Genomic DNA, 11,996 nt, shown 5'->3' with positions numbered 1-11,996 from the left:
AGAGCCTTTTGCTCAGATGGACCGCTAGACTCCTGGCACCAGCTTTGGGGAGTCTTCACAGGGTCACATCTGGACACCACACACACACACACACACACACACACACACAGTATTCTTTGTTCACATGTATACCTATGTAAGATGTCATATGTTAATGACCCTATGCATATTCATGTAACCACAATAAAAGGAGTGCTATGGGGAGCCTGGCTGAGAGTCTGACGGAGGTCAAGTGGTGGAACGACACTCGGCTCCAGCCAGCTTTCCCTCATGCATGAGTAAAACCAGCCTGCTTGTGTCTTGCTTTGCAGTGTAACTATATTGTCTTCAACGTTCCAGCGGATAGGTACAAGCTACAAACCTATCATTAATTGGTCCTTCGAGCCGGATCCCTAGAGTCGACATTCACCGGGGGGAGAAGAGGCACGCGGAAAGACTGACGTCAGCCAGGAAGTTCCTGTGGATTCGCTGTCTGTCCTTTCTCCTCGATGAATGGCGATCGGCGGGATTCGAGGCTGATATTACACGCTAAGCAACACCAAGTAAGTTTAGAGTCCAACTCTATAACTGTACGTCTTCGCCGCTCAGTGGGGCGTTGTCCGTGGCCGCTCAGTGGGGCTAAAATTCGCCGTCTAAGTGGGGCGATGTACAAAGCCGCTCAGTGGGGTTTTTTGTACAGAAGCATTAAGTCGCAGAGTTGCGCAGTTCGAACTTTTTTTTGTTCGCCGTCTTAGTGGGGCGAAATACAGACCGCTGTGTGGGGTACTGTAGTGAGTTCTCCACCGCTCAGTGGGGTGTTGAGAAGTTCCGCGGGGTCCAGATTGTGCTGGACAATAGGCCTATTTTGTGTTGTTGTCATTGTCGTCGTCGTTGTTGTTGTTGTTGTTGTGTGAGTGTGTGCGGAGCAGAACATGTGGTCTGTGACACCGACTGTTGTTGTTATCATGGGTTTCTAAGCAACCAAGAGTGAGTCGGAGGGAGATAGACGTTTGTGCTGGACTTTGCTCCTGGCAGCACAAAGTATTTATGTAAAAAGAGAGAGAGCGACGGCTTCACAGCTGCGCGGGTTCACGCGAGCGCGGTCACGCGGACCTGAGCCGTGCGGTTAATCGCAGGCTTATAAATGGAAGAGATTCAAATGTTAGAAGTTTTCAGAAAACACACCAGCCTTGGAGAGCTGTGGAGAAGGCCAGCCCACATCAGCAGCACTTAAGATATGCTCTGGTGAATGGCTTTCCCCCCACCCCTTGCTGACACAATGTTTATTCTTTAGCTTGCCCTGATCGACAGCAGCCTGTGTGCCAGACCATAGATTTAATTGAGGTGGATAGTTGTTAAAAGTAATCTACATTAAGCTTGTGGTTGCTTAAATTCAGTACAATGACATGTGAGGTGAAGTGATATAGGTAAATATTTAAACTAATGAAGTGCATAGAGGCACTTGACCTGTGTGAAAGACTGTCGTCTTGTTATGAGCCATTGTTGAGATATGGAGCACACCTGTGAAAACAACTAATATGCTGAACCCTGTATGAAACATCTAAAAGTACATGATGGAGGAGCTGTGTTGAATATGAACAACACAGCTCTGTGGGCAGAGCATGCAACTACTGTGTGATGTTGCGTTGCAGTTTTTTTTCTGAGCTGATGAGCAAGCTACACATTAGCAGATCAAGAGCTGTCTGGGAACTACTCAAAGAGGGGGAAACAGGGAGTGTGCAGCGTTTCCGTGAGCAGTTTTCCTGCATCTTGACTTGTGTGTAGAGTGTTCATAACATCAGCATCATGTTTTTGTTTATTTGTTTTGTTGGGTCGAAAATAATTAAATAAACGTGTGATCATGCTTATGGATCACCATGGCACATATCACCAGCCACGTGATTTATTTATGCAGATGAAAAAGTGAGTGTGAATGTGTCTGACATCACAGTGTTTTTGTGCGCTGTGCAAAAGTAATTGCCTTTGATTGTGAGTGAGAGCGGTGATTCTGCAGGTCACCAGCTATTGTAAGGGGAAAAAAAAAAGAGTGAAAAAGAGACAAAAATTACATTGTAGACGAAGAAAAATAATCATGGGAAAAAGGTTTCGTGTTGATCAGCCGAAAAACAACTACAATGTCATTTTATGCTTTTAAGAAAGGATTGTTCACACAAACACACACACAGAGAGAGAGAGATGTGTGTTGATTAAGCAGCGATGATAATAATGAAATGTCTTAGTTTGTCACTTTCAGGTGAAAAGCAGACCTGAATCAATTTTCCACATGCAGCGGTCGGAAGAAAGTTATAGTTTAACATCATTGGAAACGTGCAGGCCAAGTTTCTGGCTGACTTATTACAGCGCAATGTGTATGTGTCTCTCAACCTCACAAGCAAGTGCTCACTCCTCCCTGAAGACAAGGAATGCAGCTCCAAAGAGCAATAACATGGCAGATAAAGACAGCAGCAAGTCCTGAGCAAAGAGTCCCAGCAAAGCAGCAGCAATGTGGACAAACAGCATCAGAGAAGAAGAGCAAACCCATCATCCTGCCTGATCGGATGAATGGCACTGTGTCTACAACAAGCTGAAACTTCACTGTGCATGTGAAGAAAACGTTTGAGGAGAACTGAACAGTTGGAGTTTGACATTTGCCACCTGTGGAGTAAAATGGCAAGAAGAGACAGTGGAACACAGGACAAAGCTGAAGGAGAACTGCCGGCTGTTTGGACTGTTGAAGTGGGAGAGGACAAAAGAGTGAGAGGACAGAGTGAGAAGACTAGGTGAGAACACATAGGAATTATTTAATGTGGGAAATCAAAATTTGGGTTAGCAAACCTGGGGAAAAAGAAAACTGACTGCTTAAGTTGGAAAATTGTGAAGGAGTCTGAAACATATACAAACATATACAAAATCACACAGAACATGCCTTAACCCTACTAATACAAACACAAAATAACTCATGAAGATTAGACATTTTAAGCGTGAGTCTGTTTATCATCTTGTCACCTCGTGTGATGCAAAGACCAGTGGAACTCATAGCACAGAACATGCTCTGTTGGAGATGCAGCTCCACAGACATGCTTGTTATCTTTCATCAGTGTTAAAATAGTGTCAATTTAGCAGACACTTGTTATCAAATACTGAATTTATCCAATGCAAAAAATTGACTCTCTAGGTTGCAGGACAACAGTTTAACTTTTGTGGGAAAAAAGATCCTGGTTTGACCAACCAGTGATCAGACAATAAATTTAGTTATTAATATAGTAAATTGGGAGAAGCTTCCTGCTTGATTGATGCAGCACAAGTAATTTACTGTATGAGGGAAATTCTCTTTTAGTGATAACATTTTGAACATGCATTTCTGTTGTCCTGTCATCCTAGTGGGTTAATAGCTGATTCAAATTAGTTGATCGTTCTTAGATTAATGAAAGGTGACTGAATTCTAGTACGAGTGAATGGGATGTGTTGGAGTTTGTTGTGTGTTGAGTGGAGACTCTAAAACACTGAGTTTCCTGTTTTGATGTGCGAGTGAATCCTGTATTTAGATACACAACTCTGAATACGTCAGAACAAACGTCTTTTGTGAAGTGCATGACAGCATGTCACATGTTTTATGATGAAGGGAAAAAGGAAAAATTGAATAAAATAGATCTGTGGCTTAAATGAGTGAAGAGCACAGACCGGGTGATTAAACTCATAGCTAATATGACATTAGGGTTATGTTGTGTGTTGTGCAGTTGATGGTTGGTTTGGAGTGAATCTAGCTGATGATTCTTCTCCTGTTGTGAAGATGATGAGGAGTTTGTGTCATGACTTAACAAGGCCTTTTTATTTTGATACTTTCACAGTGCACTGAGAGTTTGGTTTGATAATCTCTGTTATTTTTTATTTTTCATTTTTGAACAAGCACTGATTTTGCTTGTGAATTTCTTTTCTTTGAGCAGATCTGCAAGTCGGGAATTAAAAGCGTTACACATCGTCAAGAAAATTGTTGCAAGTGAGTTTCTCCACATTTAAAATGGGTTCAGGAGAAAGCCACTTATTTGGGACAATTAGGAAATGAGAGTCCCCCCCAAAAAGGATTCAACGAGGAAATCCAGTCTAAATTATTTTTCTTTTTGAAATAACGTTGTTTTGCTGAGCGTGGAAACGAATGCGATGATAATTTCCACAATTAGCAAAAGAAGGAACCACTGACTGAATGAGTAAGAATTTTAAAATAACTGACTGACTGACTGAACATGATTGTGTGAAGTTAACCCCCACCTGACAAAGGTGCAGATGAACCCATGTGTTTCCTTTTACAGGAGCAGAAAGATGACAGCAACACTCGAGGTTGCATGATGATTTAACCTTTTAAATGCCATTTTCTGTGTCTGTGCATTTATCAGGTGTGTTATTCATAGGCTTGTGTTGCTCACAGAGGGAGCTGTGACAAAGTATGCATACGCCTGCGCAAGCGCTAATATTTGCATTTTCTTTTCTTACAGCATGCCAGTTCTTCATGTGAATTGATGATGCGATTTATACCAGGACAACTGGTTGATGTTTTTTCCTACTACAGGATTTCTGGGTTTATGTGTGAGGAAAACTGTGTTTACAGGTTATGAGTGGTGATGCTGTTGCATTGTGTTGATGGGAAAATGTGAAGGTTACTTTGATGATATGAATAACATATTTTCCACAGCAATGGATGGTTGATTTTATGGTGTTTTTATGGCACCTCTGGAATGTGGTTGGCCGACGCCTGCCCACCAGGATAATCAATGTGTGTTGCTAATGTTTGTTTTTTGAGACTGCATGTACAAGATTCAGCAGAAGCGGACAAGTGACATGAGACAAACAAATAAGAGATGCGGTGTTATGGAATAGTTAATATGGGCTCATTTGCTGGCCACTCTTGAGCCCATAAATAATATATGAGTGGAGTGACTTTGCTTAAGAGCAGTCACTGATTACGTTAATGTTGACTGAGTACATGGGATGATCCATGTCTGAGGCGACTTATGAAAATAATTGTAGTTTACTGATTTGAGAAAACCTGCACATGACACTTGTCTTGCTGATGTTGAATGCTTCTTGTTCTTATGATACAATTGTTTACAGGTATGTAGTTTGATTTCACTTCCAGATCTTGTTTTCCAGGCCATGATGGTGTGTATGCAGGCTCCTGGGAGAGCCTGGTGTTAAGCAAACTTAATATGCAAAACACACTAGCATTTTTGTTGCAGGATTATAGGTCCAGGGTGGTGCTGCTCCTGGGGAGGAGATGCCCTGATGTTGCCTGGGATATGATCTAGCTAATCTTTTTCTTTAAGACAGGAATCCAGGTTTGGTGAGTTGACGCATGGGTGTGTCCATGCGTCAAGAGGAGGGGTCCAAGGATTAACAATGTTTTTTATTAAACAATGTTTTCTATTATTGTTGCAGTGATTTGTGTGATTAACAGTTTATTTACAGGTATTAAACCTATGCAAGTGATGCATCCATGTTCAGATGAGGCTTTGATGGCCTATAAGTGAAGTTCACTGAACTAAAGAATGTTGTTTGATGATTGTTGACATGCTCTCCAAATAGAAGTTTTCCCTCCTAGCAAGGAAATACAGGTGCAGCAGTAATCTCCTGAGAAATCTTAAGAGGCCAGTGAGAAGCAAGAACCATTCCAGGCATAGCTGACAGCCCAGGCAGTGGTTGAGGTCAAAGGTCGAGCTGGTTGGGGCCCATCATGAGATCAGACTTTGGAGCCACAGCAAGGACCATGAAACTGCGTTGGACTGAGAGCTGTGCCACGGGGGGTTTCCAGAGGCCAACAGAGGAGATTGTGGACAACAGACGGGCACCTGAAGGATGAGGGGAGCGTGCCAAGCTCCATCGACAACGCAGAGGGAGTCTAAGGATGGTGGTGATAACAGCAGTTTCCTATGAGGTCTGCAGCTTTGGAAATAGCTGAGACCCATGTTGACAAACAACAAAACTAACTGGTATGTTTGAATGTTTATTCTACATACATTTGGACTCTGGTCCTATGGACAATGATGGAAACAACTGGAAGAGACATTCATGACGCCCTGCAGAACTCAAACCACTCTGCAGAGAGACATGTGATTTGCACACCCGGAGGAAGCATCACCAAGCTGAGATGTTTTTGAAAATGTTACTTTCTTATTTTCACTATTAAATTAACAATTTCTTTGTTTGCTTGTAGGATGCAGGTTGCCATTGGATGAGATTAATGAGGAATGGGATAACTGCTAATACATTTGTTAAACTGTGTACTTTTACAGTAATTTAGGGTGATTTGACATATGCTGAGTATAAAAATGTTTGCATTAAAACTGTCAGTCATGAGGTATTCATAACTGGGAATTTTTCTAGCATAAAGGTCAATAAGGGGGGAAATGTTAGATTTGTATTGTTGATTGTCATTTATGCTTAGAAACATTTACCCACATATGCTTAGAAGTGTATAACCATTTGTAGATTGAAAGAATGTCTCATCCTAGGAGGTCTGTAACAGCTCTGTGTAGCATGAAGGGGGAGTGCGTTCACTCCCTCTACAGAGTGTTCCGGCGTAGATCACACCTCCTAGGAGAGTTCGTATCTTTTCTTATTGATTTATGGTATAGCAAGCACACGTATATCTGTTTAAGTATAAGAGCCTTTTGTTCAGATGGACCGCTAGACTCCTGGCACCAGCTTTGGGGAGTCTTCACAGGGTCACATCTGGACACCACACACACACACACACACACACACACACACACACACACACACACAGTATTCTTTGTTCACATGTATACCTATGTAAGATGTCATATGTTAATGACCCTATGCATATTCATGTAACCACAATAAAAGGAGTGCTATGGGGAGCCTGGCTGAGAGTCTGACGGAGGTCAAGTGGTGGAACGACACTCGGCTCCAGCCAGCTTTCCCTCATGCATGAGTAAAACCAGCCTGCTTGTGTCTTGCTTTGCAGTGTAACTATATTGTCTTCAACGTTCCAGCGGATAGGTACAAGCTACAAACCTATCAGGCACTAACAAAAAGAGGATTTGAAGCTGTGTGGTATGAGGAAAAGAGGACGAGCACATGGCTGTGGCTCAGGTGGTAGAGCAGGTCAGCTACTAATTAGAAGGTTGGTGGTTCGATCCCTGGCTTCCCCAGTCTGCATATCCCTGGCAAGATACTAACCCCAAGTTGCCCTCCGATGTGTTCATTGGAGTATGAATGTGTGTGAAGGTAGTTTAGTTTGCACTTGTGTTTGGAAGTGCATGGGTGAATGAGGCATGTTGTATACAAGGAGAGTAGAAAAGCGCTGTATAAGAATCAGTCCATTTACCAGAAGGTTCATGAATGTAGTGAAGGAGGACATGCAGAGGGCCTTTGTAACAGAGGAGAATGCTAGAAATGAGGTGAGATGGAGGCTAATGTATCTAAACAGAGCAGCAGTAAGGAGTTGTTGTGCATCTTTTCATGAATCAGTGTGGGAAAAAAATGTTGCCTTTTTATTAAATTGTTTTCAAGGTCTAGTGACGCGAGTGAGCGGATGTACTTACAATAAACAGTCAGGTTAAACTGCTTCCATAAGATGGTGTCGCTGATGGCCTGCCACTTGTAGATGCCTGAGTCCTGGACGCTGAGCTGTGTGATGGTCAAAGCTCCAGTCTGACTGTCCAGCTGCAGTCTGTCTTTAAAACGCGCATCATAGTCACTCTTCACCACTCTCTTCTTTATGGTGGCAAGTCGCATGTTTGGATTTTCGGCTCCAAAAGTCCATATTATCTTGGCATTACTTGGACTTTCTCCTGTCTGTAGGGTGACATCTGCTCTCTCTTTTGCTTTCACAGCAGTCTTTCCTTCATTTCCACCAAAACAACACAGTATTCCTGAGAGAGAGAAGATGTGGCTCCATGAGAATTCCTTGTGAAAATGCTAAAATTACTTTTGCGTAAATGTCTTGAAGCATGTTTAATCATCCAGGTAAGCCAATCTGTTCATCTGGTTGTAACATTTTCAGTTGAGAAATGTTTCTCCCACTGAAAATGCTATGTAAATGTTTTCTTATATGTTTCCAATATGACAGACAGAATTTCTCCTCTCACTAAGAGCTACTTTCTTTGTTCAATGATGCTGAAGAGGTCATACAGGTAAATCACCTTTCCTGTTGTTTTTACCACAGTAAAAAATCATCACTGATTAATAATAACAATAAATAAGTCAAAACACCATTAAATTTGTTTTAAAATGGGATGCAAGATTGTTTGTAATAACACTGACTGACTCTGGACTAAGAAGCAATTACTGCAGCTTCAGGCTTCAAAATCTCTCCTGTGTCATTCGACAACTGTGCACAAAGCTTGACCTTCAGTGGGTACTGCACTATTTTGAATTTGCAAGTAACTTACAGTTTTTCTCGATTGCTAAAACACTAAACCCTATTGCCTGAACCCACTTATTGAATCAGTCACTCTTTTGGCAAAACCATAAGCACTTTTCATCTGTTTAGACACATCTTGTCAACACATTGTCATTGTGATGCACCTGTGTTGCATAATGGTGAGCACAGGTGGAAAAAGTCAAACACTGTAGCTCAGGTGGCAGAGCAGGTCAGACACTAACCAGAAGGTTGGTGGTTCGATCCCAGTCTGCATGCCAAATATCCCTAGGCAAGATGCTAACACCATGTTGCTCTCCTTTGCCACATGGTGTTAGCATCTTGCCTAGGGATGCTAACTCCGATGCATCCATCGGAGTGTGAATGGTAGACTACTTAGCTCAGAAAAAAGTGCTTGTGTGTTTGGGTGAATGAATTAGTAGTATAAAGCGCTTTGAGTGCTCAGACAGAGTAGAAAAGCGCTATATAAGAACCAGTCCATTTACCAGTTGAACACAACAACTCAAAATTTATCACACTTGTGGCTAATGATGTGATATCAGATTACAGTTTTTTCTGATTGCTTAAGCACATTTTTTGTAACTATTGGCTAATTTTGCAAAACTCTTCACACAAATAAGAAAACCTGTCACCCAATCATCAAAACATTGTAGTTCTCTTGCAAAAGCGAACACAGCTAGATTAACTCTTCACACCTTCGTAAAAATGGTGTTTCCGTATCAAACAGTACACACAAGCCATCATCTACTAAGCACACAATGCGCCAACTGCACACTGATGGTATGAATACAAAACACATCTGGCTTTTGCTTTCTCTGTGCACAAGGTAGGCTATGTCAGTTTGAGCTCATACTTCTGTCATAGATCCATAAGCATAGAGGGATCCAAACTTCAAGTACTGGTGTTTATTCAAACACATCAAAACAAACACAAGTGTTTATTTCCAAGTATAGGATTATTTGCAATCGCCATAATGACTATATGGGTTACTTGGTCTGCAGTGAACATGCTTCCTCTGCCCCAGCATCTGGTCATCTAGCAATTCTGTAAAGTAACAATTTCAGTATTTTTACATCAATGGTATTGGTGTGTTTCTCATTGGCATATGGCAGTGCTACAAATCTTTGTGCGAAGTGACTGTACTAACCGATTCTCATTTCAAGATGTCCTTATGGTACTTGCTACAGTGTAGCGGCTCGAGTTAGGCTGGACCCGTTGGCCAGCTTCCCTCAGGGTCATTCCACGGTTGATTACATGGTCCACTATTGTAGCTCTGATGTCATCAGCAATTCTATTTCTTACTCTTCCTACCCTTCCTCTCCCCCCTCCTCATCTTCCTCTCCCCCCTCCTCGTCTTCCTCTTGCTCCTCCTTGTCCTTGTCGTCCTCTTCATCCTACTTCTTCACCTCCACGTCCTCTTCCTCGGCCTCCTCTACTTCTCACTCTTCCTGCTCCCTCCATTGTACTCCGCACACACAGCTTACCTGGATTATAGTGCTTAGGCTGATTGCAAAGTGAACTAATTATCTAAAGAAGTTTTCACATGTGAAAGTGTGCCAGACAGTTGGCAAATTAGTGTTAATGATAGCCATACATGTGTATACTTTTGCTAGGAGTGTGTTGGAAATTTGGTAATTGAGTGTTGTGCAGTGAATTGTGCCTACAGTTTTGCAAAGTGTGTGTTACAAAATTGCAAACTGAGTACAAAGCAGTTTTTGTGCTTTTAGTTTTGCAAACTCAGTGAGTGGTTTTGCTATAAGTCTGAATAGTTTTAGAGATTGTGCTACAGGAATCACAGTTAGTGTTTAAGCATTCAGAAAAAACTGTAAATCAGAGCTACTGTGATTGACCATGTTCTTGTCCATGGTATGACAATGAAGGAGGCCGGACTAAGGGTACAACCAAACATCAGTAGATTCACCGTGTCCACCATAATCCAAACATTTAGAGAAGAGCACAGGTAGTTACCTTTTTTCACATCATAGTATGTAAATGTTGACAACAGTTACAAGATGGCGCCAGTGTGTGTGGCTCGCCATCTGCCTCTTCCCCTGTTGTGTTTGTTTGTGTTGTTTTTTTATTGCTAGAGTCAACTCTCTTTTAATGTACAATCGCCAAACTCTGCTGGACCTCCGACTAGTTGCCAGTGATCTTACCAATGCAACTTATACTGGACATAAGACGTTACCTCCATTCCTATCTGGGTTACCAGCTAACCTTTTTCGGATCCTGGCCTCACGGCGAAAGCGTTTCAGATGCCAGGGCAAATGCAGCGGTCTGCTCGTGAAACTTAAGGCGTACTTGGTGCGCTCTTCCCCGGCTTCTTGGAACGAACATGGATCTGTGCCTCACAATGTCTTTTCTCCGCGCTCTCTGGAGCCCATCGATGCCTGGCTGGTGCCCGTTGTTGGCTCGGATCAGATGTCCCAGCCGCGAAGGATTTTCCCTCATCTTTGTCGGCGTAGTGCGAACCTATAGAACCTGCGGTTGCTGTGTCGGGTCTCGCTGTCAGCCACGAACACGCTGACCTCCACCAGGTTTGGATTGGTGAACACTAGATCGCTGAGTAATAAAACTTTTATTGCAAGGGATTTATTTATGACCCAAGGACTGGATTTCCTCTGTATAACTGAGACATGGTTGAGGGCCGGTGAGTCCAGTGCTTTCACAGATCTTTTACCAGATGACTGCTGCTTTTTAAACTCTCCTCGAATATCAGGCAGAGGAGGAGGACTAGCGGTTGTTTTTAAGAAGCAGTATAAATGTAAACCACTGCCCTTATCAACATCACCTAGTAGCTTTGACCTGAGTATGTTTGAGCTAGGTCGCTCTCACACAGTGCTCTGTGCTGTGGTTTACAGACTCCGCAAATACAATAAGGACGTCTTAAATAACTTTTCTGATCTGTTGGCTGAAATTATGCCAAAATACAATCATGTCCTTATTGTTGGGGACTTCAATATTCATGTGTGCTGCCCTGACAAGCCAATGGCAAAGGACTTTTTAAATCTTATTGACTCTTTTGATCTTGTGCAACCTGTGTCTGTGCCTACACAAAAATATGGGCACACGTTGGATCTTGTTTTAACTCACAATTTACCTGTCTCTAACTTAGAGGTTTGTGACATTGTAGGGTCGGATCATAAGCCTGTCTTGTTTGAGGTTTCCCTTTCTTGTACCAAAGTTAATCCTCCTTCTGTTGTTGCTCGGTGCTGTCGTATTTTTAATCCTTCCTCTGCTGGACAGTTCTCTATTGTTTTTAATCAGAACTGCAACCTTCCTGATTCCAGAAGAGCTGAGTACTCAGTCTGCCAAACTGTTTTAGATTCGGTGGCCCCCTTTAAGCTTAGGCAAGTAAAAGCCAAATCTGAACCCTGGCTGAATGAAGACACCCGGGCTGCCAGAAGAAAGTGTAGGAGAGCTGAACGTAAATGGAAGAAGGATCAACTGCAGGTGTCATACCAAATATTACAAAACTACTGGAATTCCTACCAGAAGACTGTAAAAGATGCTAAGAGGAAACATTTTGCTGCTATTATTCAAGACTATTGACATGGTCCTTCATGCTCCACAGACTGCTGGTGTCGAGTCTTCTCAGGAAACTTGAGAAAACTTCCTG

At 42.4% G+C, this 11,996-nt stretch overlaps 1 protein-coding gene across 2 annotated transcripts in view; it reads right to left on the bottom strand.

The window, feature by feature from the left end:
• Nucleotides 1-11,996, bottom strand: part of LOC309707672 (CD48 antigen-like) — a 40,734-nt gene that overhangs the window by 11,645 nt on the left and 17,093 nt on the right. For both annotated transcript variants that reach the window (XR_014277046.1, XM_082535138.1), the window contains exon 2: nucleotides 7,539-7,868. Coding sequence is in view for 1 of the 2 variants with exons in the window: in XM_082535138.1 (XP_082391264.1) it covers nucleotides 7,539-7,868 (330 nt within the window). In the remaining variant the exon portion in view is untranslated. The remainder of the gene's footprint in view (nucleotides 1-7,538; nucleotides 7,869-11,996) is intronic.

The sequence above is a fragment of the Aulonocara stuartgranti genome (assembly GCF_965226115.1).
Source record: "Aulonocara stuartgranti genome assembly, chromosome: 6".
Classification (NCBI taxonomy): Eukaryota; Metazoa; Chordata; class Actinopteri; order Cichliformes; family Cichlidae; genus Aulonocara; species Aulonocara stuartgranti.
Note: the sequence above shows the minus strand (reverse complement) of the source record. Positions and strands in the feature narration are given on the sequence as shown.